At 42.9% G+C, this 26,055-nt stretch overlaps 1 protein-coding gene and 1 long non-coding RNA gene across 2 annotated transcripts in view; one reads left to right on the top strand and one right to left on the bottom strand.

The window, feature by feature from the left end:
* The window catches only part of TTC7A (tetratricopeptide repeat domain 7A), a gene marked incomplete at its 5' end in the record, with an annotated part of 172,351 nt that overhangs the window by 49,800 nt on the left and 96,496 nt on the right, over positions 1 to 26,055 (top strand). Inside the window, 3 exons of the mRNA XM_084262154.1 lie at positions 5,180 to 5,284; positions 17,675 to 17,792; positions 23,596 to 23,653. Of these exons, the coding sequence (XP_084118280.1) occupies positions 5,180 to 5,284; positions 17,675 to 17,792; positions 23,596 to 23,653 (281 nt within the window). The remainder of the gene's footprint in view (positions 1 to 5,179; positions 5,285 to 17,674; positions 17,793 to 23,595; positions 23,654 to 26,055) is intronic.
* LOC311189603 lies at positions 11,376 to 12,803 on the bottom strand. Its single transcript, XR_014617172.1, has 3 exons — positions 12,703 to 12,803; positions 12,465 to 12,552; positions 11,376 to 11,641 (listed from the first exon to the last, which is right to left on the bottom strand). It is a non-coding gene; the product is annotated as an uncharacterized lncRNA (long non-coding RNA).

Below are 26,055 nucleotides of genomic sequence, written 5' to 3'. Positions count from 1 at the left end.
TTTAGATCTTAGAATTTAAGAGGCACTTTTAAAATTTAATATTTGGAGCTACTTAATTCCAATGCTCTAATTTGCTAAACACAGGGTAAAAGAAAAGGGGGAGAATTGGTCCCTGTACTGACAGAAGTAAATGTTTTAGGGGGAATAATGTTCATGCTGAGAGGTTTACAGAAATCTAGAAATTCACTGGAAAGCTAGCATGAAAACAACTAATTCCAGAGTTCTCAATTGCTGCCTCTGTCATCTTCCTGTGTTGGTTCAAGGTCACTTACAGTCAGATGGCTGTGATTCCCCAGATACAGGGAATACTAATTCTTGCATAATGATGAAAAGCACATACAGACTTTCCCAACAAGCCCTTTGAGGTGGTGCAGTTTTTAAAATCAGGCGAGGTGGTGCTAGAAATAAAGCAGTGCTAGCTGTGGAGATTAATCTGTGTACCAGACTGCCAGGTGAATTGGGAATAAGGCTGTCTTCCAAGACCACCACCTTGAGGGACGTTTTTCTCTCTGTCTGAAAAGTATGACCAAAGAAGCAGAAACGTAGAAAGGTTTTTGAAACCTTTGCAAGAGAAGAGCAACTGTTTATGGCATGTCAAGTCTGTCTGGCATGATTTACTGGAAATTCTTCTCCCTTTAACTTACCTTTATAGTTTCTTTATCTTCTAAATATAAAATGTATCTCTGACATTCTTCTTCTGTTGCTTTGGTATTGGGAGAAGAGGGAAAAGAATGAAAATTGTATTGGAATGAACTAGGAAAACTGGTATTTGGACAGCATCTTTGCATTTACCTTAATTGATGGCAAGATCTCTTAAGCTTTTTGGAAACATAAGAAACACCGTAGGCTGTTCTTCATTCTGTACTGCCCGTGTGCAAGCATCTTTGAGGGATATGCTTGCACGCTTCGTTATCTAATTAGTAAATGGGGAATAAGAGTTGTATTTAATATTTGGATAGAAGTTTTTATTTACACTTTACTCCCTCATAAGATGCAAACCCATGACTGCTGTAATTACTTAGGGGGAGGTGTTCTGTCCATTCTTCTCCTTCACCATGGCTTCCTTCTGATTTCTCACTGCAGACTGAGAAGTGCCCCCTCCCGGCCCTCACTGATATTGGATGTGGGATGCAGGTTTTCCAGAAGGCTGTATCAAAAGCAGCCATTTGTCGGTACTGTTAATTCCCAGAAACTGCCTTTCCTAACTTTCTTTTCATAAATTATTGTGGACCATGTTTGTGATCTCAGCAAAAGAAAAATACTGTGCATGAGTAGATCAGGCAAAAAAAAAAATAATTCAGAGTATTACCAGCTTAATACAGATACTGGATTTGGATGTGGACCAGTGGTGCCATGTCCTTCTCTGTCTCTGCTTCCAAAGACCTCCACAAAATTGTTGGTATGTGGAAAGTAGAGAAGCCCAGCTCAGGTGATTGAAGTTCTTTAGTCCATTGCACAGTTCACCCCTTATTTTTCTGATGGCTGAACATTCCCATTAGAGCTGTGTTTTCACTCCATAACCTGATTTGAGCTTTGTACTTGTATAACATAGGGAGAATGGTCATGATACTTCTTAAACCTGATGAGGACCCCAAAGCTGGGAACTCTATATTAGACCTCCCATAAACAGAGTTGAAACCCCCATGAGGCAGCTGTTGGCAAGCTTGCCTTTTCTTTCAACTGTGCCTATTTAATGGCTTTGTGTGTGTTTGGGGGAACTTTAGAAGTTTCTTTCCCAGAGAGAGGCCAAATGAGATCCAGAGGCAGATGTGCAGTTTTCTGAAATCCTTGGTAACTGGTTCCAGTACAGTCATCATAATCCAGCAATTAGCAAGCCAAACTTAAACTCTGGCTTAAATTTTGATGTGAGCCCCTCTGAAGCTCAGAATTTTGAGTTGGAAGCATGCACTCACTTGGAGTTCAGGTTCTGCTCTTCTCAAAACATGCCTCGCCAATAAATGTAATTATTATTGCCTTGCAGTGAATCTCACAAACAATGTGCTTGGCTGCCTGGTCCACCCACGCTAAGTGAAAGAATATGTACATTTTAATTATCAGATTATTTCAGTATTACACAAATACAGTTTCATATTAAATATTTTTACAAACCAATGACATCTGCATTCAATACTGAACGGATGACATTTGTTCTCTGCCTATAAATGTCTGTAATGAATATCCTTAAAACACCTTGATATTATGTGTCACACCATCTCCCCTGAGTAAGGTCACTGGGGGAGTGGGATATTATTTCTGCCATAGTTCCTTGGCTAACATTTTCATCATCTGTATGTAATTTCTGCTGTGTATAGTTCTCAAGGTGAAACTAGAGAGATCTTTTGAATTTTTAAAATGCATCTGGGGATAAAGGCTTCAAGCCACCCTGTTTCTAAAACCACTTCTGCTCCATATGTTTAACTGCAAATTTTATAAACTTCTTTAAAGTGACGACTTATTTTAAGATGTTTTAGAAGTGGTGTGGAAGCTGTGGCTCTCGTTCTGGAAATGAATGTTGAGAAGCTCCAGAGTGCATGTGGTGAAGTGACTCCACGCGAGGTGTTGGGGTGTAGGCACAGTGTAGGATTTTTTGCTTTGCACTGTTCAGTAGTCACTGTTTTGCTGTTGCCTCCTGAGCAGACGTGAGAAGTGCTTTGCGGTTTGTGACTGTTTGAGGCTGTGAGCTTGGCTTGTCCCACCCTGAGGACCAGTCTTACTCAATGGACAGGCAGTGGGCATGGAGGGAGCAAAGTTCAAGAGGAACTGTCAAGGAGACTGGTTGTTCCTTTTTGGTGTAGACCCTGGAAGTTCCTACAGTTGTGGCCCAAATTAGGATAGGCCTCTTCACTGCTCCGCTTTATGCTAGTGCTGGCTGTGTTGGCCTGTGGGGCAACTGTCACCAGTCCCCAGGTGCCTCCTGCTTTCCCTGCAGCCATGTTGCTGATGGTGAGCTGAGAAGCTGCCACCAGGTTTGGTTTGTATCCATTTCTGAAAGCGTTGGCACTGGGCAGTGCATGGTCTTCTACATACTAGGCCTCTCCAGGTCACACTCGTGTGGTAAGCTGACATGGTTGAGGAGATGCTTTAGCTGTAGATACACTGACCAGCAAGGTGCATGTTGTTGTCCTCTACTCTGGGTTTCTCTTGTCTGGGAACACCTGTAGGGCTGGAACATAGGCAGGAGGGCAGGAAGGCGATGTGCCAGGGTAGGATCCTTACAGGGCTATGGTTGTGTTTCCAACATGTCCAGCAGTGCTACTGGGAACACCAGCTGCCTGCAGTGCAGGTAGTGTTCTGTGAGAGGGAGAGGGATAAGATGCAATTAAAACCTGAGACACTACTCATTCTGAACAAATAGGTGTCAGGGAGGTTCATTCTGAGGGATGCCAGTCACCTCGTGACAGCAGATTGTAGCGATGTCCCTTCCTGTACCTCAGGGTTGAATTACCGTTTTGTCTCTGAGATGGGTGAGGTAAGAGTTTAAGCTCTAGGACAAAGTTTATTGATTTCCATCTTTTCTCTGAGACAAGCTTTCTTATGGGTTTAGGCAGTTTGTGCATTGTGAATTGTAAAATGGCAAAAGCTTCCTTACTTTTATTGATAGTACCTGATGTTTTAGGTAGGTGGGTGCAGCCTGGAGACTGCAGGGCACACTGTTGCTCCTCCTCAGACCACACAGCAGGTTCGCAGGCTTTTCAAGCACAACGGTTTGCTCTGTGCTGCTGTGGAACTTGTGTCTTTGGTTACGGAACCCACCTTTGCCTTGGCATAGGCAGGGCTGCTGTACTTCTGTTTTTCCCTTTTCCCAGGTTCCCTACCAAGCAAATTTGTATCCAGCATTTTGAATCCCCTAACAAGAAGTGGACCTTCAGTGCTGTGGAAGAAACGGGTTGGCAGGCACAGCCTGCTTTGAGGGAGAAGTTCGGTTGGCCGATGGGAATGCAAAGGTGCAGTGCGGGGCTGCTGGTGATTGAAGCAGGTGCTGCAGCCAGCAGTGCTGGTCGGAGCTCTGGTGGGGAGAGCTCCAGGGGGTCCAGGTCAGGAGAAGATGGCCAGGACCTGGTAGGAATAATAGTTTGATTCTGCAAACTTGTGTTGCTGCTCTCCTGAAATATGGCAAGGCCATGACTTTAATGTGCTACTGAGAGGGAACACTGAGAGGGGAAACTTGCGTATGTCTCTTGGGACCCTTTGGAAGAGATGGGAAAAATGGGGTGTGTAAGGAGAAATTCTGAGAAGAAACCTCCAAGCTCAAGAATGAGAGAATTTGGGGCTATTAGGGGTCAGTAGCAAGGAGGGTTGGAAACTCAAAAGAAACTGTGGCCCTGGTAGGGTGGCCCAGGAGGCTGTGGCAGGGTAACTTCTGTTGCCTCCTCATCAGCTAATCGGACCTGCTCACCTGTATCTCAGACCAGAGATTTCCTCATTAAATCCCTTTAAACCTTGTGAAATGTGGCAGCCGTGAATATGTGCTGTAAAGAGCAATGTTTGTAGAGCACATTGACTCAGAAGGGCTACGTAACTGCTAATCTTACTAAACACGATCCATTAATGGTAAGCTATCACCAGAAAGACAGCGAAAATGTTATGGGCTTGTTTTCTGACACCTGACTCTGCTGAAGAGTGTATTGCCCTGCAATTGCCTGTTCACCCTTTGTGTGGTGGGATCCCAGTTATGTTCTTGTATGTTTTGGAACTGAAGAAAACACAAAACAATCTACAGAGCAGATGACTTTAGCTGCACAAACCTCTTTCTGAGTAGAGTTGACCTAAAATGTTGATGTACTGGCAGATAAGCACTTTATGCTCTTTTCTAGCTTACTGGAAGATGCTTGTGTGAAAGGAAAAACAGTGGAATTCTTGTGAATCAGTAGGGCAGAGTTAAAACACCCAGTGTGTAATGGCAGAGGAAAACTATTCCTTTCCAAGTGCACAGCAAGAGGTGGTTCTTTGCTGTGTTTTCCCTGAGCGTGGGACCTGTGTGTGTATGTGTGCGCAGGCCACACACGGGTGTGTCTGCATGCAGGGAGGTGGGAATAAAGTTGCTAATTTGTTGCTGACATGATTCTTTGCTTCATAGTGCTTCTTTGTGCACTTCACTGAAATATCTTGCTTGGACTATGTAACATCATTGTCTAATCAGCCTTTTTTTATTTCCTCCTCTTCTCTCCCCCTCCTCCAGTCAGCGTATGCTGTGTCAGTGCTCAAAGAGTGTGCAAAACTGAGGCCTACAGATCCCACCATTCCCCTTCTGGCTGCCAAGGTCTGCATTGGGCCACTACACTGGGTAAGCAAGCTGATGTGGTTTATTGTGCAATGGACCAGGTGCTGCAGTGGCAGTGCCATGCTGTCCTTGCAGTGAGGAGAAAGGGAATCCCTGTTAAAAATCATACATGCCTTAAAAAAAAAAAAAAAAAAAAAGAGAGAGAGAAAAAGATCCCTGCAAGAAATTTTGTGGTGAGTCACTGGAATGCATTTTGCTGGCATGTTAAACGAAGGAGGCAGGGGGAAAGCCTTAATGGCTATTCTGGGTACTGCTGCTTCAACTGAGTGTCACGTTGAACCAGCCACTCCTGTAGCCTGTGGAAGACAAAAGCTGATAATTATCCAAGTGGACTGTTAGACAGTTCTGATCTGCGGGCAACTCAGTCCTTTTGTTCCTGAAGTTGCTGCGTCAGTGTATTCTGATCTGAATGTGTTAATGTATGCCCCAGAAGCAGAGTGGGAGTGGAAGTCTGTGCCTGTGAAATTCTGATTATCCCAAGGAGCAGAAACATCTGTCAGTCTTTGGCTGCTTGGTTTAATTAATTGAATGGAAGCTTGCTGTTTTCACCTGTCCTCACCACGAGGTTTCCCTGCAGTCAGTGAAGGATTATAATTGCTAATGTAAGTAAAATAAAGATGCAAGAAAGCATGAAAGAAAATACCAGAAGAGTGTGCCCAGATTTTTGGTGAAAAGTTGTAGAGGATAGATTTACTGTTGTTCTGTCCCCCTACTCCCCAGCTCCCCATTCTCTACGCCCCTGCAATTGACTTGTATGCGTTCATACCACCATCAGTGAGGAGATCTGGTTATGGATTGTTTTGAACAAACTTGACTATTTAGACTGTAATGGTTAAACTTATGTGAGTCAGCAAAAACTGTAAAGTATCTTGTTCAAGGAAAAATCTTTCAGGTCTGAGGGACTGGAGGGAATCCTTGCTGAAGTACCTAGCCTACCACTGTTCTCAAAATACAACAATTTAACTCTCTTGTACCCTTAGCTCAGTATTTGGAACCAATTTTGAGGGCTGAAGGTAATCCAGTGCTACAAAATAGCATTCGCAGTGAATGTTGGTTGGGTTGTTTTGGTTTTTTTTTTAATTAAGCAAATAAGATTGTTTTTCCTGAATCTTAGATGTTAAAACAATATGAAAGTCAGGAGTTATAAGTGTGTTGAACAGTTATTAATGATGAAGATTCCAAATCAAGATCAATTTGTCATTAGTCAAGACATCAGCAATTATATTGATAACTTTTTTTCTCTCTAGATTCTGAAGCTAAAGGAACTTCCTTTAGCTACATTCCTAGAATCACCTGAAGCCGTAGTGTGGGGGACTGCAAAACCCTGACAGCTTTCCCTGGCAATTCTGATGTCTTAAATTGCCAGGAGGCAAAAAACCCCAAACAACACCAGCAGAACAATTATGATAAATGAGAGGAACTTGTATCTCTGAGATGAGGCAAGTTTTTGCCTAGGAGCCTGAATTTCAGTATAGGAGACAAATTGGAATCTCCATCTTGCAAATGAATCTCTTAGTCTTCTGCCTTCCTGGTCTATGAACATGAATCCAGCAAGGATCAGGCCCTGGAGCCATGTAACCAACAAGGGAAGACACTGTTGAACGTGGTATTTACAAACAAGGAAGAACTGTTTGGGGATGTGAAGTGTGAGGGCAGCCCTGACTGCAGTGACTATGAGGTGGTGAAGCTCAGGATCCTGAGGAGAGGCAACAAGGCAGACTGGGTCATTTTGGTGGTTTAGCCCTGGCTGGAGGCCAGACGCCCACCAAAGTCAATCCATTACTCCCCTTCTTTGTTGGACAGGGGAGAAAACATATATTAAGAGGCTCAGGAGTCAAAATAAGGACAGGGAGAGATTATTCTGTCATCAACGATGTGGGCAAAACAGACTCAACACAGTGAAGAAGAGAGAAACTACCTAATTTATTACACTACACTACAAAGAACAGTGAAAACTGGAGTTGGGAGCACAACCAGATCTTAAAACAAACACAACCAGATCTTAAAACATTTTCCCCCCACCACTCCCTTCTTAGCAGACTTCAGTCAGGATTTTGCTCCCTTCTTCCCCCCCATTCGTAGTGCAGAGAGAGCAAGGACTGGGAAAATGAGGTTCTCAGTAGCACCTTCCCCCCACCCCTCCATTCCAAGCAGACTTCCCTTTAGCCATGATCTTGCTCCCTTCTTCCCCCTGCTCGCAGTACAGGGGGACAGAGAATGGAAAAAAATGGGGTTCTTGGTTACTTCTTCATGAGCTGTTTTCCTTTTCCAGATTTTAAAACACCTCTACCTCCCCCTGCCCTGCTCCCTTCTTAGCAGACTTCACTCTAGTCATGATTTCACTTCCTTCTTCCCCCTGCTCGCAGTACAGGGGGGCAGGGAGTGGGAGATGGGGGCTTCAGTCAGTCCCTTGCAAGTTGGTTTCCTTCTCAGCCTGGGGGGTGGGGGGGGCATTCATTCCACACCCTCCCCCTGCTGCACTGTGGGGTCTCACCCACAGGAGACAGTCCTCCACAAACTTCTCCAATGTGAATCCTTTCCCACAGGGCTTTATCTCTTCATCACAGTGTCTCATCAGTCCCAGTACTCCACAGGGTTATAAGCCTCCCCCAGCAAACCTGTTCCAACACAAATATTTCTCTCTCTCATCTCTGTGTCTCTGTTTCTCCTCATGGCTGCAAGTGCTGGCAGGGGCTTGTTCCAACGTAGGGTCACGGCGTCTTCTCCATGTCTCCACCTGCTCCATCCAGCGTGGAGCCCCTCCACGGGCTGCAGGTGGGGTCTTGGCCTTTTCCATGGGTTTCTCCACAGGCTGCAGGAGCATCTTTGTCTCTGGCACCTGGGGCACCTCCTCCCCCGCCCTGTTCCGGCCTTGGTGTCTGCACAGCTCGTTACATCTTCTCGCTCCCTTCTCCGGTGGCAAAATGCAGCTGCTTCCGGGTTGTTTCCTCCTCTATGTGATTCTCAGACGCACTCGACTATCTCTCGGGCCGCGACTTTGGCCTTGAATTGCTCGTTGTTTATAGTTTAGGCTGGCAGAAAACTGTAACTGCTGCTTACAAAAACCATCTTGGCAGCACAGCCTCACAAAACTGCAACAGTCATTAAGATTGCTTTGACTGACTTTGACCACTTTCTAAATACAAATAGCAACTTCAGGAAGGCTGTGGTCTTGATACTTGCTAAGCATGTGACCTCTGCCTTATCAGTTTTGTCCAACAGCTAGTTGTACAGGAATGCATCTTGTCAAGCTACATGCTAAAATCAAGATCCCTGGGATGTTCTTATCTTTAACAGGAGCAATTAAGTTTTAATGCGGGCTCCCTACCAAGCACTGGATCATTGATGGGTGTTAAGATGAAAGGACAAGGTTTCTGTACTGTGAGAAAAGACAAGACATAGAATCCCTTTTCTTAAACGTGTTACCCTGGTGTTTATGCTGCTCTCACTATTGAGGACTAAACTTCAAATGGTACCATTAAAGTCTGCAGATTGCAGTGGATGAGTTGAATGTGAGATTATGAGCCCAAATTTCTGCTATGCTAGGAAATGGGCAGAGTCAGGATTTGTCCTTCTCATTGGTGCTTCTCCCCAAATTCTCTTTAGATCAACAAGCACAGGTCGTATGTAAAGAACACCTTGTTACAGAGACACTTACAAAAGATGGTGAGACTGTAATTCAGTCCCAGCTCAATCTTCAGGCAACCCAGTATCTCCAGACTTCTCATAAGTGGCCAAGCTGATAAGGCAACAGTCTAACCTTAAAATATACAAGAAAGAAGAGGGGGGTGGGGGGGAAATGAGCTGGTTTTGATTATTACAAAGGAAGAGGGATTTTACTTACTTTTTATTTTTCTCATTGTATGTATTTCAGTGTTATTTAGTCAGACCCTGTCTCAGAACCAGGGTGCAGTGTGAAATACAAACACAATCTCACAAGAAGGTAATTTTACTGCAGTTATTTAGAGTGTAACCTTATGAACTAAACCTAAATTAAAACTATTCCTCTCCCCTCTTCATTTCATTTGGTGGCCTATGCTCTACCAAACTTGATGATGGTATATGAGAGTTTTAATTAAGGGGAGTCAGAGGGAGCCTCTTTTAAAAGAATTGAAATGATAGGTTCCTACATCTCATAGTTAAAGGGATGCTTCTGATATTACTGGCAAACTTGTGTGCTTAATAAAGGCCTTCCTGCTTAGCAGAGCTGCTTTTCTAAATGTCATCCTTACAGTAATTATTTGCATTTAAATTACATGGCAATCAAATCAGAATTGAATCATTTAAACTGGAAGTGAACAAGCTGATCAATGCCAGTATAAATAGAAAGGAAGATAGTCATGGCTTGGGAACAGTCTAATGGACAAATATTAACAGTTACAGATACTCAAATATTCCTTGCTTTTCAGAACATAAGAAATATGGTTAATTTCTCAATTAGGAAATATATCTTTATACTTGATTGCTGGCTAGGCAGGAAAAGGGTGAAATCAGATCATCATTTATCCATATGAAACAGCTAATTTGTATGTCCTGCATCTGTCTACTATGTGCTTTTGGTGCAGTATTGCTTGTTTGTGGTCCATGGACATGCAGTACTTCAGTCTTACTTCAGTTACTAGCAATAAAAAAAACCCACAAAATGTTTGTGTGTCTGGATAATTATATAAAGTCATGAGGAGCACAGAATAGTTTCTTTCCTGATTAATCTATTGGTCATTTAACTCATTTTCCCAGCTTTGTACATGGTGTCTCAGCACACTTTAAGAAGCAAGGAAACAAACAAAAACACCTAATTGAAATGTACCACGGTGACTTATGACATTGAGGATGCACAGATCACATCTAGGAAATAATCTCTCGATGCAGGAGAAATCAAAGTAAAATCGTGCATACATTGATATGTGCCATGTAAATCAATATGTAACAGAGTCTGATGTGAAAAGATCTAAATGCCCCCACCTTCTGTTGTGACAGTATGACCAGATTATTAGCTGATGTAAGTTGGCAGTACTCCACTGGTATATTGCTGGCACCGTGCTGGCTTACATCAGCAGACGATCTCTCCCATCAACTGCTAGCTTTCAGGATTGGGCTTGCAGTAAACAACTGAGTGATATAAGCAATGTTTTGATTACCTTTTTCAGAATTACAGGTTTTCATAAATTCAAAGAAACAAACAAAAAAAACCAACAGAGTGAACAGTAAATCACTACCTCATTCATTCTAAAGCTTATGTCAGCTGTCTTGGAGGATCAGGAATGCTCCAAAACTAGTGGACCTATATAGCAGGTGGACCTGTACGTAATAAAGCTCATGAGATGAAGTTTTTCTACTGTATCTAGCCCATTATACAGGTGTTTTCAATGTCTTTGTAGTGGGCTCAGAATTACTTTTGAGGCATCACACTGCCTAGCCTTCCAGTTTGCTGGGGTTTCAGCACAACAGTTTGCTGAACTCACATGTGAATGATTCAAGCATGTGAACACAAAGCCCATTTGTATTTAGGCAGCTGTCTTTCAGCTTTCCAGAATGCACTGTGAAGTTTTTGACTACTAAAGTTCAGAATATTGTTTTAAATTTTCGTAGGGAAGCTGATGTTGCTTACAGTGAAATGCACCCCTACGGAAGTTCTCCTGCCTTGATCCACTATAGATTCAGAGTGCTGCTTTACTAAAAGGCTTGCTGCAATTTCCTCTTTCACACAGCCTTCTCTGGCATGGCCTCAGCTGAATAGGCTCTTTTGCCTATTTTGGCAGTGACTTTGAGTTGCAGTGTGAGTTGTTGTTTTTAATATTTTAATAGTACAGTGCTGTTAATTTCACTGCTGATCTAGGCTTTCCAGGACCCTGTTATAGCGGGTGTTACGAAAATGCTAAACGCAGAACTTCTCCCTACAGGCAAGTGTTAAAGACCAAATTTTTCCATTTTAGGAGCCTTATTTAAGGGCATTTAGGGTCACTGTGATGCTTTTTTGTGCCGTTTACTCCATTGACTTCAGCAGAGACACACTGAAAACTTTGTAAATATAAATAGAAACCAATAGGCTATACTCCTAGGATAGGCTTGAATCACTCTTGTTTGCAGAGGCTTGTTCTTTTTTCATATTTTTTCATATTTTCAGTGCCTTGTAGTCTGTACCACAGGAGTAGTCTTGTGCCAAACTTGTGTCGTACCACGTGATTCCAGTATTATCAGCTAATATCAGCTCAGGGGAGGCAGAGGGGGGGATGACAGGGACTTCACCCTATGGCAAAAGCTGTAGCGCAGGATGGTGCTGTACCTCACAGACATTTTCCTGGTTTCTTTTAACTCACTGATCCCAGTGCACACAGGGAAGAGCTGTGCTCCAGTACTTTGCTGGGAAGACAGACAGCGTGCCATCAGTCTGGGAAAGGGCGAAGAGGATGGGGTTGGGCCAGGCCAGATCATGCACGGAGTCATAAAAAGTGTGTAAGACATACCGTGAGGTCAGTATCATAGTGGGTGGGTGGGAGGTTGGCAGGATGTAGATTTAGAGCTGCATACTTCTGAGGTAGCAGCTTATCATTCATTACTTTTACAGACCACTTAATCCAAGAGTGCTTCTCTCCCTCTGCCCGTTGTTGACCCTGTCACTGTAGATAATAAATGCTGTGCATGTGCTTGCACCCAGTTGCCTAGGAGCCCTGGAGTTGCATGGAAATGCTTAGGTCTTACTGCAGGATGAATAATATTGAAAGATGAAATCTAGTCCCATTATCGGAGTAATTCTGCACGCTGTGCGGATACTCCAGAGGACTGACATTGCTAGGGTGAGAGGCTACTGGGAAAGCAGTGAACAGTAAGGATTTGCTAGAGATTTCTTACAGCTCTTTTAAAAGACATTCTACTGTTACTGGGGAAATCCCCAGAGTTTTAGACATCAAAAATGACCAAAATTTTGCCTTCTACACATCTCCCTTGTGAACAAACCACTCTTGCTACAGGGGAAGAAATGCCCAAGTACTACTAAATGCTGGGGGCTGAGCTTACCTACAGAGTAAGTTGGTGGGCTTAGCACTGGTGACACATGGAGAACGTGCTGACTAGACCAACAACTGAAAGTGCAGGAATTTTTGTTTTCCTGATAGACATAAAATGATTCAATTTGTTTGCTGTAAATAGCTGTGGGACGAGACCTTTCCATTATATTATACCTTACCAGCCGCTTTCTTGCTATGTATTTTTCCTCTTCTCATTCTGTTTTCCCAATATTTGCTTTTTTCTTTGAATTAGTCCACACTTGCAACCTAGTACAATGAAAATTATGAAAGAGGTCAATCCAACTAGTTATATAATACGAAATTTTGTGTAGATACCCTTTTCGTAGAAGTTGGGTCTCCTATGTGCTTGGGTATCACTCAGTCTCACAGGTGTCCAAGCTCCCCTGCTTCACTAACCTTGTCTGCTGTCCTAAGTCCAGTGTCACTTGGTGGGTTGCCTGCCTCCTCCCTTGTACGCTCCTCTTCTTCGGTGCAGTAAGGTGCCATTTCCGTGCTGCTGTGCATCATCAATTTGCTTGTCCTCAATTGTTCTAAATCCATACCGCTGAGAACTGCAGCTCCCACTTACAGTCCTGGAGGGTGTTGATTCAGTAGGGTAGGGCTTGAGCTTTTCTAAAAACAAACTGGGTTGCAGTTGGAAACAAGCTGGGTGGCGATAGGCCAGGGGACAGCACCTGCTGTTCCCCCCTCCCTTGTCAGTGTGCCCCTGGGCTTGGCTCGAGCACACACCAAAAACTGTGGTCAAATAACAGGGGCAGCTGGAACAGCTACTCTCCGTTTCAGGGAAAACATCACTCAGGGTTACGTAGCTACCAACTGTTCCTTTTCCATCAAAGATGATGGAGGGGGTGAAAAGAGGAAAAAAAAAAAAAGGCAAACCCAAACCAACCCCACAGCATTACAGTCTTATGAGTGTCAGCTCACAGTTTGGAAGCCTGGCTCTCTCCAGGTGCCAAGTGTGTGTGTGGTTTTCTGGTGAGGTGGGGAGGTTTCTTAGCTGGTGCTTCCAGGTGCCTCCTGCCAGTTTATACAGCTTGAGCTCAAAATACAAAAACGTTGCTTTGTTTTTTCCCTCTCTCAGCTTTCGTTCATGCAGCTCTCAGAGGCAGGAAATCTCTCCCTGCAGTCTCTGGTGCTGCCCTTCTCTCTACCAGTTATTCAGTGCAAAGTATGCAAAAGAACATAAGAGATCTAAGGAACTGGAATTCAAGCTGCTACCAGCACTCCTGATGAAATAAGTTTTCCATGGTGTCGGAAGCTCCTGTTGGCACTGCTAGCAACTGGGTAGCAGCAGTATGCTGTGCATGCCTCATCAGAGTGATGCGGTGCTGTGATCGCTGTGGGGGACGACGCACATCATCCTGTGGCTTAGAGCTTACTAGCAAGGGCCTGTAAGTTCCAAGAGGTTTTGATCCGTGTTCTTTGGCCTGTCAATGCAGTGTTGCATCACCTTAAGATTGGAGTTCTCCTCTGAAGTGAACAAACCATTTAGGTTCCCTCCATGCTGAGGCTGGACCCTGGGTGGGCAGTAGGAGGAGGATGGACATCTTGATTCTCCTGAGAAGCGCTCTGCCACTTAGCTCACTTCTTTTTAGCTTGAGTTCACAACTTCTGAGAGTCCCACAGGACTTCCCACTTAACATATCCAGCACTGCATGGGAAGGTGAGAAAGGGGGAGCAGCTCCTGCTGCTTCAGGTAATGTGGCAGCATGTAGGACCTGTAGCTGGGAACGGCTGTATCTAGTGGGATTCTAGAGGGGTTGATGCCTCATTTGGAGGCCTTTTCCCCTGCCTTTCCCATTGCTACAGCACAGAGTGGAGACATCTCATGTGCTTAAGGACCCCAAGGACACAGCTTTACTGACAGATCACAGCTCGCGCTTACTGCTGGTCCCTCAGTTGGGTGTGCAGAAGGGTAGTTTTCATCCAGACTGCAATCTGGGCAGTTTGCACTGGAGAGTTGAAACCTCATGGTGAGTGACACGAGTGAAAGGTTTGGCTTTTCACACTTGGCCAGAATGATTGAAGAGTAGGAGAATGGGAGAAGAAGGGGCAGATGGCAGCCACAGCAGGGCTGGCAGGGAAAGTGGCTGAGTGCTTTAAGAAGAAAAAGTAAATGTTCTCATAAACAGAACCAGCTGTGCTGGAGCTTGCAAGACCACTTTTTTCAAAGCAGCCTTCAGCTGACCCAAGTTTGCATTCATGAGAATCTTAGTGGCTGGTCAATGTGCCGTTAGTGTTCAGTATGAATAAGTGTTTCCAAGAATGTTTGTGCTAGAAATATTCTTTCAGCCATCCTGAAAAGTTGTGGGTTTAATTATCCATACAATAGATTAATCAGACACTCACAGGTGGCCCTGGATAACTGGCAGGCAAGAAAGCTGAAAGGTGTGCTGCTGATTTATGCAGCATATGCCATCAGTCAGACTGGAAGCACCATCAGGTGACCATTCGGAGAAACAATGGATCAAAATCTCTCCAATTTTAAATGTCTCTATTTCAACTCCAAACCTTTCATTTAATCTCTTTTTTTTTCCCATACACTCTACCCACCCCTACTCTGGTTCACTAGTCATTAGAATTCCTTGTATAGCTCTTTTCTTCATCTAATGGAGACTTCTTGGACCAAAGTGTGTGCGGGGAGAAGAAGAGAAACAATGAAGAAAGAGAGTGGGAATATAACTGTTTATGGTGGTAAGAGGTGCATAATTAATTTCCTGGCTGCAGAGATTTTGTGATTTACATAAAAGTTCCCGAGAGCTGAAGTATTCAGTTATTCTTTCATGTTATGATAGTTTATTTTTTTTCAAGTTGTCTGTGTCTGTCCTGAGTCCCCCACTGCCTCCTCCCCTCCACCATGTGGCAAGTCATGGGATATTTTCTTCTTCCATCATAGAATCATAGGGGTTGGAAGGGATCTCGAGAGATCATGGGGTCCAACCCCCCTGCCAAAGCAGGTTCCCTAGGACAGGTTGCACAGGGAGGCGTCCAGACGGGTCTTGAATACCTCCAGAGAAGGAGACTCCACCACCTCCCTGGGCAGCCTGTCCCAGGGCTCTGTTGCCCTCACTGTGAAAAAGTTCTTCTGCATGTTGGTGCGGAACTTCCTGTGCTCCAACTTGCAGCCATTGCCCCTTGCCCTGTCTCCACAGACACATGAACAGGGACCAGCCACTTCCCCCTGCATCCCATACTTCAGATATTTATAAACATTGATTAGGTCCCCCCTCAGTCTTCTTTTCTCCAGGCTGAAGTCCAGCTCACTCAGCCTTTCCTCATAGGGGAGATGCTCCAGGCCCTTCAACATCTTTGTAATCATCCTACGCTTTGGTGCAGAACACCAGGGCAGAGAAGTCAGAAAGGCTATGGGCAGGATTAAAAAATCTCTTGCAACAAGCCACAGTCTTCCTGAGGTGATCAGGTTTAAAGGGTCTCAGAATATAAGGGTTCTCATCTGACCACCATTGGAATCACTGTGACTGTTTCCAGTATCATCAGTAGACTTTGGGTTATGCAGCTCAAGACAGCCCTTGCAGTTCAGTTGGTAGTCCCAAGTACGTCCCAAGGGAGGTATCCCTGTTTCAATTAGTAGTTTCCAGATTCATAGCAATCAACAAGACCATACTGCTGTCATTGAGCTTTCAGGGAAAACTTTGATGAGAAAATACACATTGGTCATTGGGCTGGCTGACTGGTTTCAGAAAATTGGGAACTACTGGTCTACATCTAGTTTGAATTGTATGGCCTCAGGGAAGTGTGAGTGAGGAGAAGGCCCAAGCAGTGGAGATTGCTTCTTCACTTGCACTTTCAGCATTTCTTCGTGCTTACATTGACAGTAGGGTTTTTTTTCATACATTTGATATCATCTAATAAATACTAAGTCCTTTGTTTATGAAGCTGCTAGCTGATATTGTCACCTGAATGGCTTCTAGTGATGTAAGTAGGAGGCCCACTGACAGGATAGTGTGTCAAGTCAGGGGGGCTCTGTTTGGAAGTAGCATATTAACAGAAGGGAAGTTTCTGGTATGTTTGCTTCTGGTTCATTATGGGCAACTCCCTTTAGATGCTAAGGAACTATGAGATGCCGAAGTCTTGACAAAGCTGCATGTTAAGAGTGTAGCATTTCAGTTAGAGGTCCAGTGCATGTGTCTAAAACAGTTGCATTTCAAACACAAATATATTTCCTCAAAATTAAAGAACCCCCTCCCAGAAAGTCAGTTGTCATGTAATAAAAGTTTCCAAAAGGAAGATATTTTGGATAGTGTAATGCTGTCAGGTTCTTTATTAGGAATGACTGATGATGGTTGTCAGGATCTGCATGCTATCTTGTACAGAAACGCGGTCATCTTGTAGGCTCTGTGTCTTTCAAGCAGGACTTAACGGCTTTTGCCTGTATCTCTCCAATGTACACCTTTCTAGGTATGTACAGTCTTAATATTTTCTACTTATAATAAGTAAGTGATGAGAGTTTAAGGTTAGAAATGAAGAACAGTATTACATAATACATTTTTTGTTTGTTTGTTTAAAACTCTCATTAACTTGGATTTTAAAGATACTAAAGCTTTATATTTTCCTTAGACTTAGGTTTGTGTGGTCATCTGGAAAGGAAGGTTGGAGGGAACAGTCTTGTAGTAAAGAGACCAACTTGCATATCTCACCATTTTGGAGGCTGATCCTGAGAGGTCGTGACTACTTTCTCTTCCCATTACAATCTGTAATATAAAAGGCATTTTCAAGGAAACTGTGCGTTTGCAAGAGATGCAAAATGTGGCAAGTGCAGCACAAGTAATGTGGCATTTCAGATCAAAATTTGTGTCCTGAATTTGCTGCCTTGTCCTTGTGACAGCAAAACTGCAAGCAGCAGTTGAACTCAGCTTGCAGTGAAGTGTTTTCTTGTTTTATTCTTGTAATTTTTTTAAGGGAAGTAACATTTTCTAAGGTTTAAAAACACTATACCAGAAAATTAAATGGTCATCCCTTGGAGGAGGAAACTTTTGTTACACGTTTCAGTGTACTTCTAGGATAGCATATGGTCCGTTGGTCCAACATTTGTATGTAAGGGTATGTGATTGAGGCATGTCAGAAACAAAATACAGAAATAAGGCAGTGTCCTCCATTAACCTTAAACATCTGGAAATAGTTTGTGGTGGATGCTTAAATCAAAGCCAAAACTTTTCCCAAAACTGTGGTGTGCACCAAGGTCTGCTCATCTGACCTTCTGTGCTCCTTTTGATGAGCATTTACTGTGATCACTGAACGCCCATGTTTGAGTGGCTCTCCTGTCACTTACAGGTAAGTCTTGTGAGATAATCTTAATGAGACAAGTATAGCAGAACCACCGGTAAGTTTCAGTCTACCTCTTTTGCAGCTGGAAGAAGGTGAATACTTTGCTAAAATGGTGATAGACCTCGGTGAGGATGCTGGAGAGTCCCTAGCGAAAGGTTACCTGGCACTGGGCCTGACGTACAGTCTTCAAGCTACTGATGGTGAGTTACCCTGTTTAGCAAGCATGTCGTGCAAAAACACCTGTTCAAAGGCTTCAGTGCAAGCAATGGAAATGTATTAGAAACTCTGCTTTTAGTGCTGACTGGACATGGAAAGCGATCGGATTGCAAGACAAATGGGGACTGTTCACTTGCTCAGGGAACTGTCTTGTATGGTAATAAAAGTGAAGGTTTTAAGTAAAGGAAGAAATGCAAATCATTACTTAGGACGTGATAATCTGACTGTAGCCAGCAATACTTGGTGTGCTTTACTTGGATATTTAGAATGCATTTCTTTTGCTTATTTACACAATAAAAAGTCAAACTTTCCATCTGTTTTCATAGTTTTGTCACCCACTTATAAATCACATCAAGAAATACAGTCCAAGAATTGGAGTCAGACATGCCTGACTTCAGTTCCTGGCGTGATACCGATTCCCCACAGAGATTCAACCTCTCCTGTGATGTCGTTTCTTTCTCTGCTTGGAAATAAACAAGATAAAAATATCTAGCTTACTGGTACGTGTGGATGCTGACTAGATACAGTCCACTGAATGCACAAAGTTTGGTTTTCTTTGGTTTTTTAATGCTGCTTGCTTGGGTTTTGATCAACTGGAAAATGGCTTCTGGACATTTGGTACTTGGTAGTCAGAAGGACTTGAAGTTCCAGTTTTGGGAGAGTTCTAGCTCTGCCCTTCATCAAGATCACTGGTGGAAACAGACTTTGTTTGTTCTATGACTTCTAGCATAGGTAGGAGGCTTTCTAACAGTTTCTTTGAATAATGGCTGAGCTAGCGTGTGTCCTAATAAATTTGGCAGTCCTGCCCAAATGCAAGCAATGACTTTTCTGTCAGATGGGTCCCATAGAAATGAACCAACTTCTTCCAGCAAATGAGCCTGAAACAAAGTTTAAACAACAGTTTATGGCATCATGGAAACGCGGTGGCCTTGCAAGTTGCACCAGAATTCTGCAAGGCACATGTGTAAGGAAGGGGCTTGTGCTCGTCAGTAGTGCAAATTGGTGTTATTTTTCAGCCAGCCATATCTGATAAGCTGTTCTGAGAACTGCTTTCCAGTGTGGAGGCTAACTCACACTGTAGCGCTCTTCAGTTCCCCATTTCTCTGCCTCAGAATAGTTTCCTCTAGAAAGTTCATGTCAAGAAACATATGTCCTTCCTAGCCTGAACTTTCTCATATGTATTTTTTTAAAGTTCATTAAACATTGAGTTCTGCTTAACAGCCTAGCTTTTTAGGGCATTTTGCCTAGATTTTGTTTAAACTGTCCCTAAAGATACACAAGATCCCAGAGACTATTTTCAGAGATAGAAGGTTTTCTATGTTAGGCCATTGCGATCTATTTGTTACCCTCAGTATGGAAAGAAGGTGGTTTCTAAAGAATGGGGTTGTAGAGGCATGTGCTGTACTCTGACTCTAAAAATACTTTGGTGCAGCAAAGTGCGAGTTGGAAACTTTTCTTTTGGAAGAGAAGTCCTCTCTGAATTTTTGACAGACTAGTTCAGATGATGTAAAATAATGTAAAGAAACAATCTCCACAACAAATGGCTTGGTTCTTTTTTTTCCAGGTTAGTCTGGAAAACTGATTTATGTTGTGAAACAGTGGGATATCTGCCCCCTTCTTGTATCTCTAGCATTTAAGTAATGGGGCCAGTCACTCGGTTGAGGGAAATCTGAAGAGTGTGTTTCTGTCTTTCAGGTTATATTTTAGTAAAATGGATTAAGTCTTTCAAAAGCAAACTTACCATGAACATGAAAACAGACCTGCATTTTATTAGAAAATGTCAAATTTGCACTAATGAGACATTTTTCATTAGAATTGTTAAAATACAGTTTATCATAGCGAGGAAGCAAGAGCAGTACACGCTGAAAGGAAGATATCAACTCCCCTATGTGATCTTGCCACATACTGTCAGTCCTGTTTATCAGTGTGTTTGTGCCGGTTCATAGTGACATTCGTGGAAATGCAAACACCTGTGTGTGATTTCCATACCTTTCCCCTCGAGATGGTTTTCAGTGAGTCAGCACTTTCAGTGATAGCTTCAGAGACATTTGACCAGTTCCCATATAAAGCTCACAAGCATTATATCAAGATGCCTTCCATCTAAGGTGGGACTTTCTCTTTTTGATATATCCTTTGAGCTATGATTTGTCCTTTTGTGCGACAAAGGCACTGAGCGGTTGAATTAAAGCCTTTCCTTTGTGACCTGCAAAAGGCACTTGCTAAAAAGCAGAATCAGAAGAGAGAATCCTACTGAATGACAATTCAAAGAACTTGTGGGAGCATTTGATAAAAAGTCACTCTACAACTGTTAGGTTTATTCCTGGGTGAAATAAGATTTCCTGAAACTTACGCTGTGTAACAGTATTTGTAGCTTCCTTGTTCTTAGTGTCTAATTACATGTTTCTTGAATTAAGTCTCACTGGAGTAGCTGAAAGATGTGTCTTCAGAGGAAGTCATTGCCACTTTTGCCTCACTCTTAGAAGCACAAATCTCTTGTTTGTACCGTATGTCCACCTACGGCTGTGCTAAATTTTCTGCAGATCTGTGCCCAGTGGGTCAATGTCAACAGCAAACCTTTCTCTTCCTCTTGTAGTTCCAGTTTTGACATAAGCTGTATTAACTTTGCCTGCCTTAGGTCTGGTGAAGAATCTGTTGAAGACAGGGGAAGGTGAGAGGAATTTAACAAAAGCTAAAAGGAAAGACCAGTCTGAAAATGCATTGTGAAATACAAATTCTTTTTTTATCTAACATCACCACCTCACATCTTGTTAAATTTTTGTAGATTTAACAGATGCTCACCCTGAAAGAGATGAGCGTGTGTGCTGTATCTCTGTTTTCATTTAGAATTTTGGTATAAGGCCATGGATCAGGGTTTGAATGGGATTCACATAATGGAACAGTTCTGCACTGAATTCTTTCCCATAAAATTAATGTACTACATGAATAGATCTGATTATGCCCTAGCTGCTAATGGGTGTTGAGTCCATGGGACAAGACTAGAACTAGACCTCAGTCCTTGTGTCTGAAGTGTTGATGCTGGTCCTCAGCATTTTGCTTCACTCCATACATTCACATCTACTGGGCTGCACCTGCTTACTAACACAGAACTTACCCTCCCCTGTTTTCAAATGTGACTTTAGAGATTCTTGCTGAGGTACCAAAATGTTGCTGAAGAGCCCATTGACTTTTGGTAAGACTTAAGCTCCTCTAAAAACCCAGAGTGGTTTAGAAAATAAATCTTGTGGTCATACAGTGGGATTTGCAATTGTAGCATGGCTTAGAGAAATAACTGCTGAAGTTTCAGCAAATTAAACTCCCTTGTGCTCTCTGCCTTACTTAGGTCAGACTTTGCTTTCTGGTTATTTAATTTAAGTAGTGAGTCATACTGCATTTTAATTGGTAGTACTGTAGCAGCCATGCTCAGAGTGGGTAAAGTTGCACAGAGACTGAAGAATTCATTGGTCCCTGTCAACCTCGGAGAATAGAGCTCAACTTGTAGAGATTTCATAAGACCCACCTAATTCTGTCCCCTTGGTGCAAGCTTTTCTTTGAAGTGAGAGCTTTTCAGTGACACAAGAGGGTTGCAGTGACGACAGCTTCACAGAGTGGTGGGGGTTGGAAGGAGGTCATTTAGTCCAACTTTTTTGAACAGTTTTAGGGGCATGGCAACCACAACTCTGGGCAGCCTGTGCCAGTGTCTCACCACCCTTCTAGTGAAGAATTTCTTCCTAATGTCTAATCTAAATCTACCCTCCTTCAGCCGAAAGCCCCTTGTCCTGTCACTACTTGCCCTTGTGAACAGTCCCTCTCCAGCTTTTCTGTAGGCCTCTTTAGGTACTGGAAGGCTGCAATAAGGTCTTTCAGGAGCCTTCTGTTCTCCAGGCTGAACAAGCCCAACTCTCTCCCCCTCTCCTCACAGGAGAGATGCTCCAGCCCCCTGATCATCTTCATGGCCTCCTCTGCCCTAGCTCCAACAGCTAGTGTCTGTGTGGTACTGAGGACCCCAGAGCTGGATGCAGTACTCCGTGTGTGGTCTTACAAGAGAGGAGGAAAATCGCTTCCCACCTGCTGGCCAACCTTCTTTTATGCAGTCCTCCCCAAAACACTTTTTTTTGGGGGGGGGGGGGGGGCGATGGGGAGGGGTAGAGGGAAGTGTTTCTAACTTATCTCATTTAGCTCTAAAGGCCCATAAATGGCATGGTTAGCTTGCAGTATCAGTCCTCAGTTTTGTCAAACACAAATTTCAACATGTTTATCCAAGGCAGACACAAATCTAGGGACGGACAACTGAATTTCCAGCTTAGTTATGGGTGAAGATGCAGCTCATATTGTCAGAGGTGACTTGTATGCAGTTTCCCAGTAGTGCAGAGGCAAAGCTGACTTAGTTTTAGAATAATCTCTTCATTTCCATAACACTTTATACCTTTTCTGCTTACAAACTGAGTATCAGTCAAATACCTTACCAAGTGGAACCTAAAAGTTCTTTTCTGCTTGGTGTTTATTTTGGGGAGCAAATAGTAACATTTCTTTCAGTGTTCCTCATTGTGTGGCATCTCCAGAACTGCTCTGCAACTTGAATAAGGAATCTTGTAGATTCCACGAGAAACAGAATATGACATACTTTTCTGGATGAAGGTTTATAGCTGTGAGAAAATCCTTTCAAAGCCTTCTCAAACATTTTAATGTTTACATCAGTCATGATTCTTTTAATTTTTTATCTGACTTTTCCACTTCTGTTAACTTTTTCAACTTTCACCCACTAGTGAGTGTGTTGCAGAGTCCAAAGAAAGTAATTACTGTTGTGTATCTTGTAGAAGAACATAACTTTTTCCTCCTAACTTTTAAGAATACTTGTTTTGCCTTTAAGAGTACTGGTTTTGTTGCTTACGTATATACTATATATTAAGGCTTCTGTTCTGGAGCTCACACTGACTTGATGTATGAAATTAAAAAATTCATAGATGGATGTTTGCTGACAGTACTGTTGATCAGTAGCTCTCAAATTCAGGATAGGTAGACAGCCAAGGTACTCCTGAAAATTATCACTAGCTTTCCAGATAGTTTTGGATCTGAGAGAGCCATGCTTTTTTTCTTCCTCCATTTCCCTGGCATAAGAAGATACCCTGACAACACCCTGGCATAACAAGAACTTAATTCTTCTTCTATGGTTTTGGCTGGGAATGAATTCATACACTGAGAAGTGAGCATAGTGGGCAGGATCCTTTAGTCAAGCAATTAAGAGGCACCAAGGAGGGTATTCATGGCTAATGTCACACCTGAAGTAGCCTAAAAGTCTCTAAAGGGAGGTGGTGTGTTGTCTTAGGACTTGTCATAGAGCTATGAATTTGGCTCTTGGTGTTCCCTCTGCAACCTGCAACACCCTCCTACATGAAGATGGTGGTGGATATGGTCTGTATTTGAGTCAGAATATGCTGCTAGTTACTGCTTTTAGAATATTCACAGAGGCCTGTTATGCTCTTAATATCTAGTCACCTTCTCCTCCCAGACACCTTTAGTGGCATATGTAAATAAAAGGTGCATCAGCATTTCAGACAAGGGAGTTGGAAGAATCTTTAATAAAAATTAATTAGTGAATTCAGGTTAAAATACTTTTTTGTGCTGTTCTTTAAAAACAAAATGGCATCTTTTCCAGCCACGAGCACATGCACCGCCAGACTTCTACACCTTCTCTGCTCGCAGTGTGAAATACTCTGTGCATGTGTAACTATTGATTTAATCTGAAACATCGAGTTTAACTCTTACATGGCATTGTATCTCACCCTACAGCTACTCTGAGAGACACTCAGGATGAATTAAACAAGAAAGCACTTCAAACTTTGGAGAGGTAAGTTGGAATCTTGTGGAGATGTGCCTTGTGTAATTCTTTGGACAAATTCATAATAATTGTTGACTTGAAGTTGGGTTTTTTTTGGTTGGGGTTTCCTTTTTTTGTAAGGCTTCCTTGCTGCAAAGTTTGCAAACATCTCAGTAGATTTCAGCAATAGCCTGTCAAAAACATTCCTGGGATGGCTAAACGCAGTGGTTGTTTATTGGAATATCTAAGGTAAGAGTACCTGTCCTGCCACTAAACAGAAACAGCCCAAAATTAGCTGCAGTGAGATCTTTTGTGCTGGGAGATGCAACTTCTTCACATGATGCCAGCAGGCAAACGTGCAAAGTTAGGTTTGTCTCTGTTGCTGTGTGAAACAGGCTTAAATTCCTTTTTCCTTTGTGGTGGGAGAGTACCTTCACCACCAGGGTGTGGGCTGCTATGGGGTGACCTGGCATCAGTGCACTTACCAGAGAGGGGGGATGATTGCTGTCCTAATGAGTCTTTATGTAAGTAGTTGTGTGAAAAGGGAGCTGTAGAGCTACTGGTACCAAGTAGTCACCACTCACCTGTTCTTCACTGCTGAGTCTGATCCAATGGTTCTGCCCTGCAAGTAGCTGTGAATTAAAGTCCTTTGCAACTACAGTTACCTCAGAGTAAAACCACTTGGGTTAAAACCCCTTCTTTTTTTGTCAATTCTGTTGTCGTACAGAGGTGGTGTGAGTTTCCTGACCCTATTACGAATAGGTTGCACCACCCAAAATACACTAGGTGGTGTTTGGGCACTTACATTGTATGTGTAGAGATGCCTGTAGATGTCAGATGACAACTAAATGGAAGCTTATATGGGATAAGTCTTGGGCTGAAGTATCTAATTCTGGGTTTGGCATGGCCATGAATACATTACAAAAATGAAATTTGAGGAGTCAGGTATCTCAAAGTACACTTGTAGCAGGATGAACATTTTACTGAACCTTAGCTGCTGAGCAAGGAGAAGTCCAGCACGTTTGTCTTGCCTTGTTTTGCAGTGATTGCAAGAGCATGTAGTAAACTGAAATCACAGATGTAGTTCTGGATATTTACCCTATAGAGAACAGAAAGATAAAACTTTAAAAACTCATTTATTTGGTAACTTTTTAGATTAGAAGTATACTTAAGTTGCCCTAGTTCCTAGACTACGATGTAAGGTTTTCACTACTGCTCAATTTTGATGTAATGGTTGTGCTGCTGTGCTTTTAAACTGCGTTGATTTTTATCCTATGACCTTTCCTTTCTGTGGCTTGTTTTCATGGTATCTTAACTCTCAATAGAAAGCAGAGAAGCTTCCAGCCAAACATTAGGTACTCAAACTACAGCCAACTGGGATGTTGTGACAGTGAGCTGTTTACTAGTGTCTTCCTAAATGCCTGAGTTTGGTTTCTCTAGGGTTTGTTTGTTTGTTTCCTCTTCCTTATTTTTCACCTGTTTTTAAAGTACACCTATGATCTCTCAGGTCATGGTTTGACCTGTAACCATCTTTGTAAGTGACCTTTTCAGCTGGAAGCTTGGATCAAATATTTTTAAATACCTTTTGAGGAAAATGAACAGTAGAGTAAAACCCTTTTGTTTCTTTCCAAAAGCATCATTAATCTCTTTTCCCATACACCTTTGTGAACTTTCCCCTATTATTTATTGTTGGAGAAGCTACTGAAGATTTCACAGGAGCTGCTTGCTAAAGAGGCAGTTTATCCTGCTTTTCAACATCTTAGGGCAAAGCTGAGTTATCTTGTGGAGTCATCTTGTTTTGGTTTAGTTTGGTTTGGTTGTTGGGTTTGTTTGGGGTTTTTTTATGTGAGGAGAGTAATTAGTGACTTGCCTGGGATAATTGCACTTTGATGTCTTTGGCATTGAGCACTACCTTGACTTGCAGAGTTACAGGATACATTCAGTCCATATTAAATTAATTAGTTCTAGGGACATCAGTTACAAAAGTCAACTCCAGCAGCTTCTTGCTCACCAGCCAAGACAGCATTTGAGAGGTGACTGCCATTAAAATGGTGCACAGCCTGTTTCCTGAAGTAATTCTTTGATTTGTGTTTGTTTATTTGTTTGTTTATTATTAGCAAATGAATAGTTTTGGCAGGGTTTTTAACCACCAGCCTTGTCAGCCCCTCATTTCTCCCTTATAAGGATGTTCATCCTGCTTGCTTTGGGCAGGGCAATGCAGGTGCAGGCTTCCCTGGTGTCCTGGAATGCAGCCCAGAAGGAGGTCAGGAACATCGATCAGCTGGCTATGAGGGACTCCTCTTCCCCTACTCTTCCCTGTGAAATAGCTTCCCTGTGCTGCACAGCTAGGGGTGAGCTCAGTGGATCAGTGGGGATAACCCACCGTTCCCTGGGCTGGGCTGGGCTGCCAATGTGGCATGAGCCAGAGCCCC

This window comes from Gallinula chloropus, assembly GCF_964237585.1.
Source record: "Gallinula chloropus genome assembly, chromosome: 3".
NCBI lineage: Eukaryota > Metazoa > Chordata > Aves > Gruiformes > Rallidae > Gallinula > Gallinula chloropus.
The sequence above is the reverse complement of the archived record's forward strand: the minus strand, read 5'-3'. Positions and strand labels throughout refer to the sequence as shown.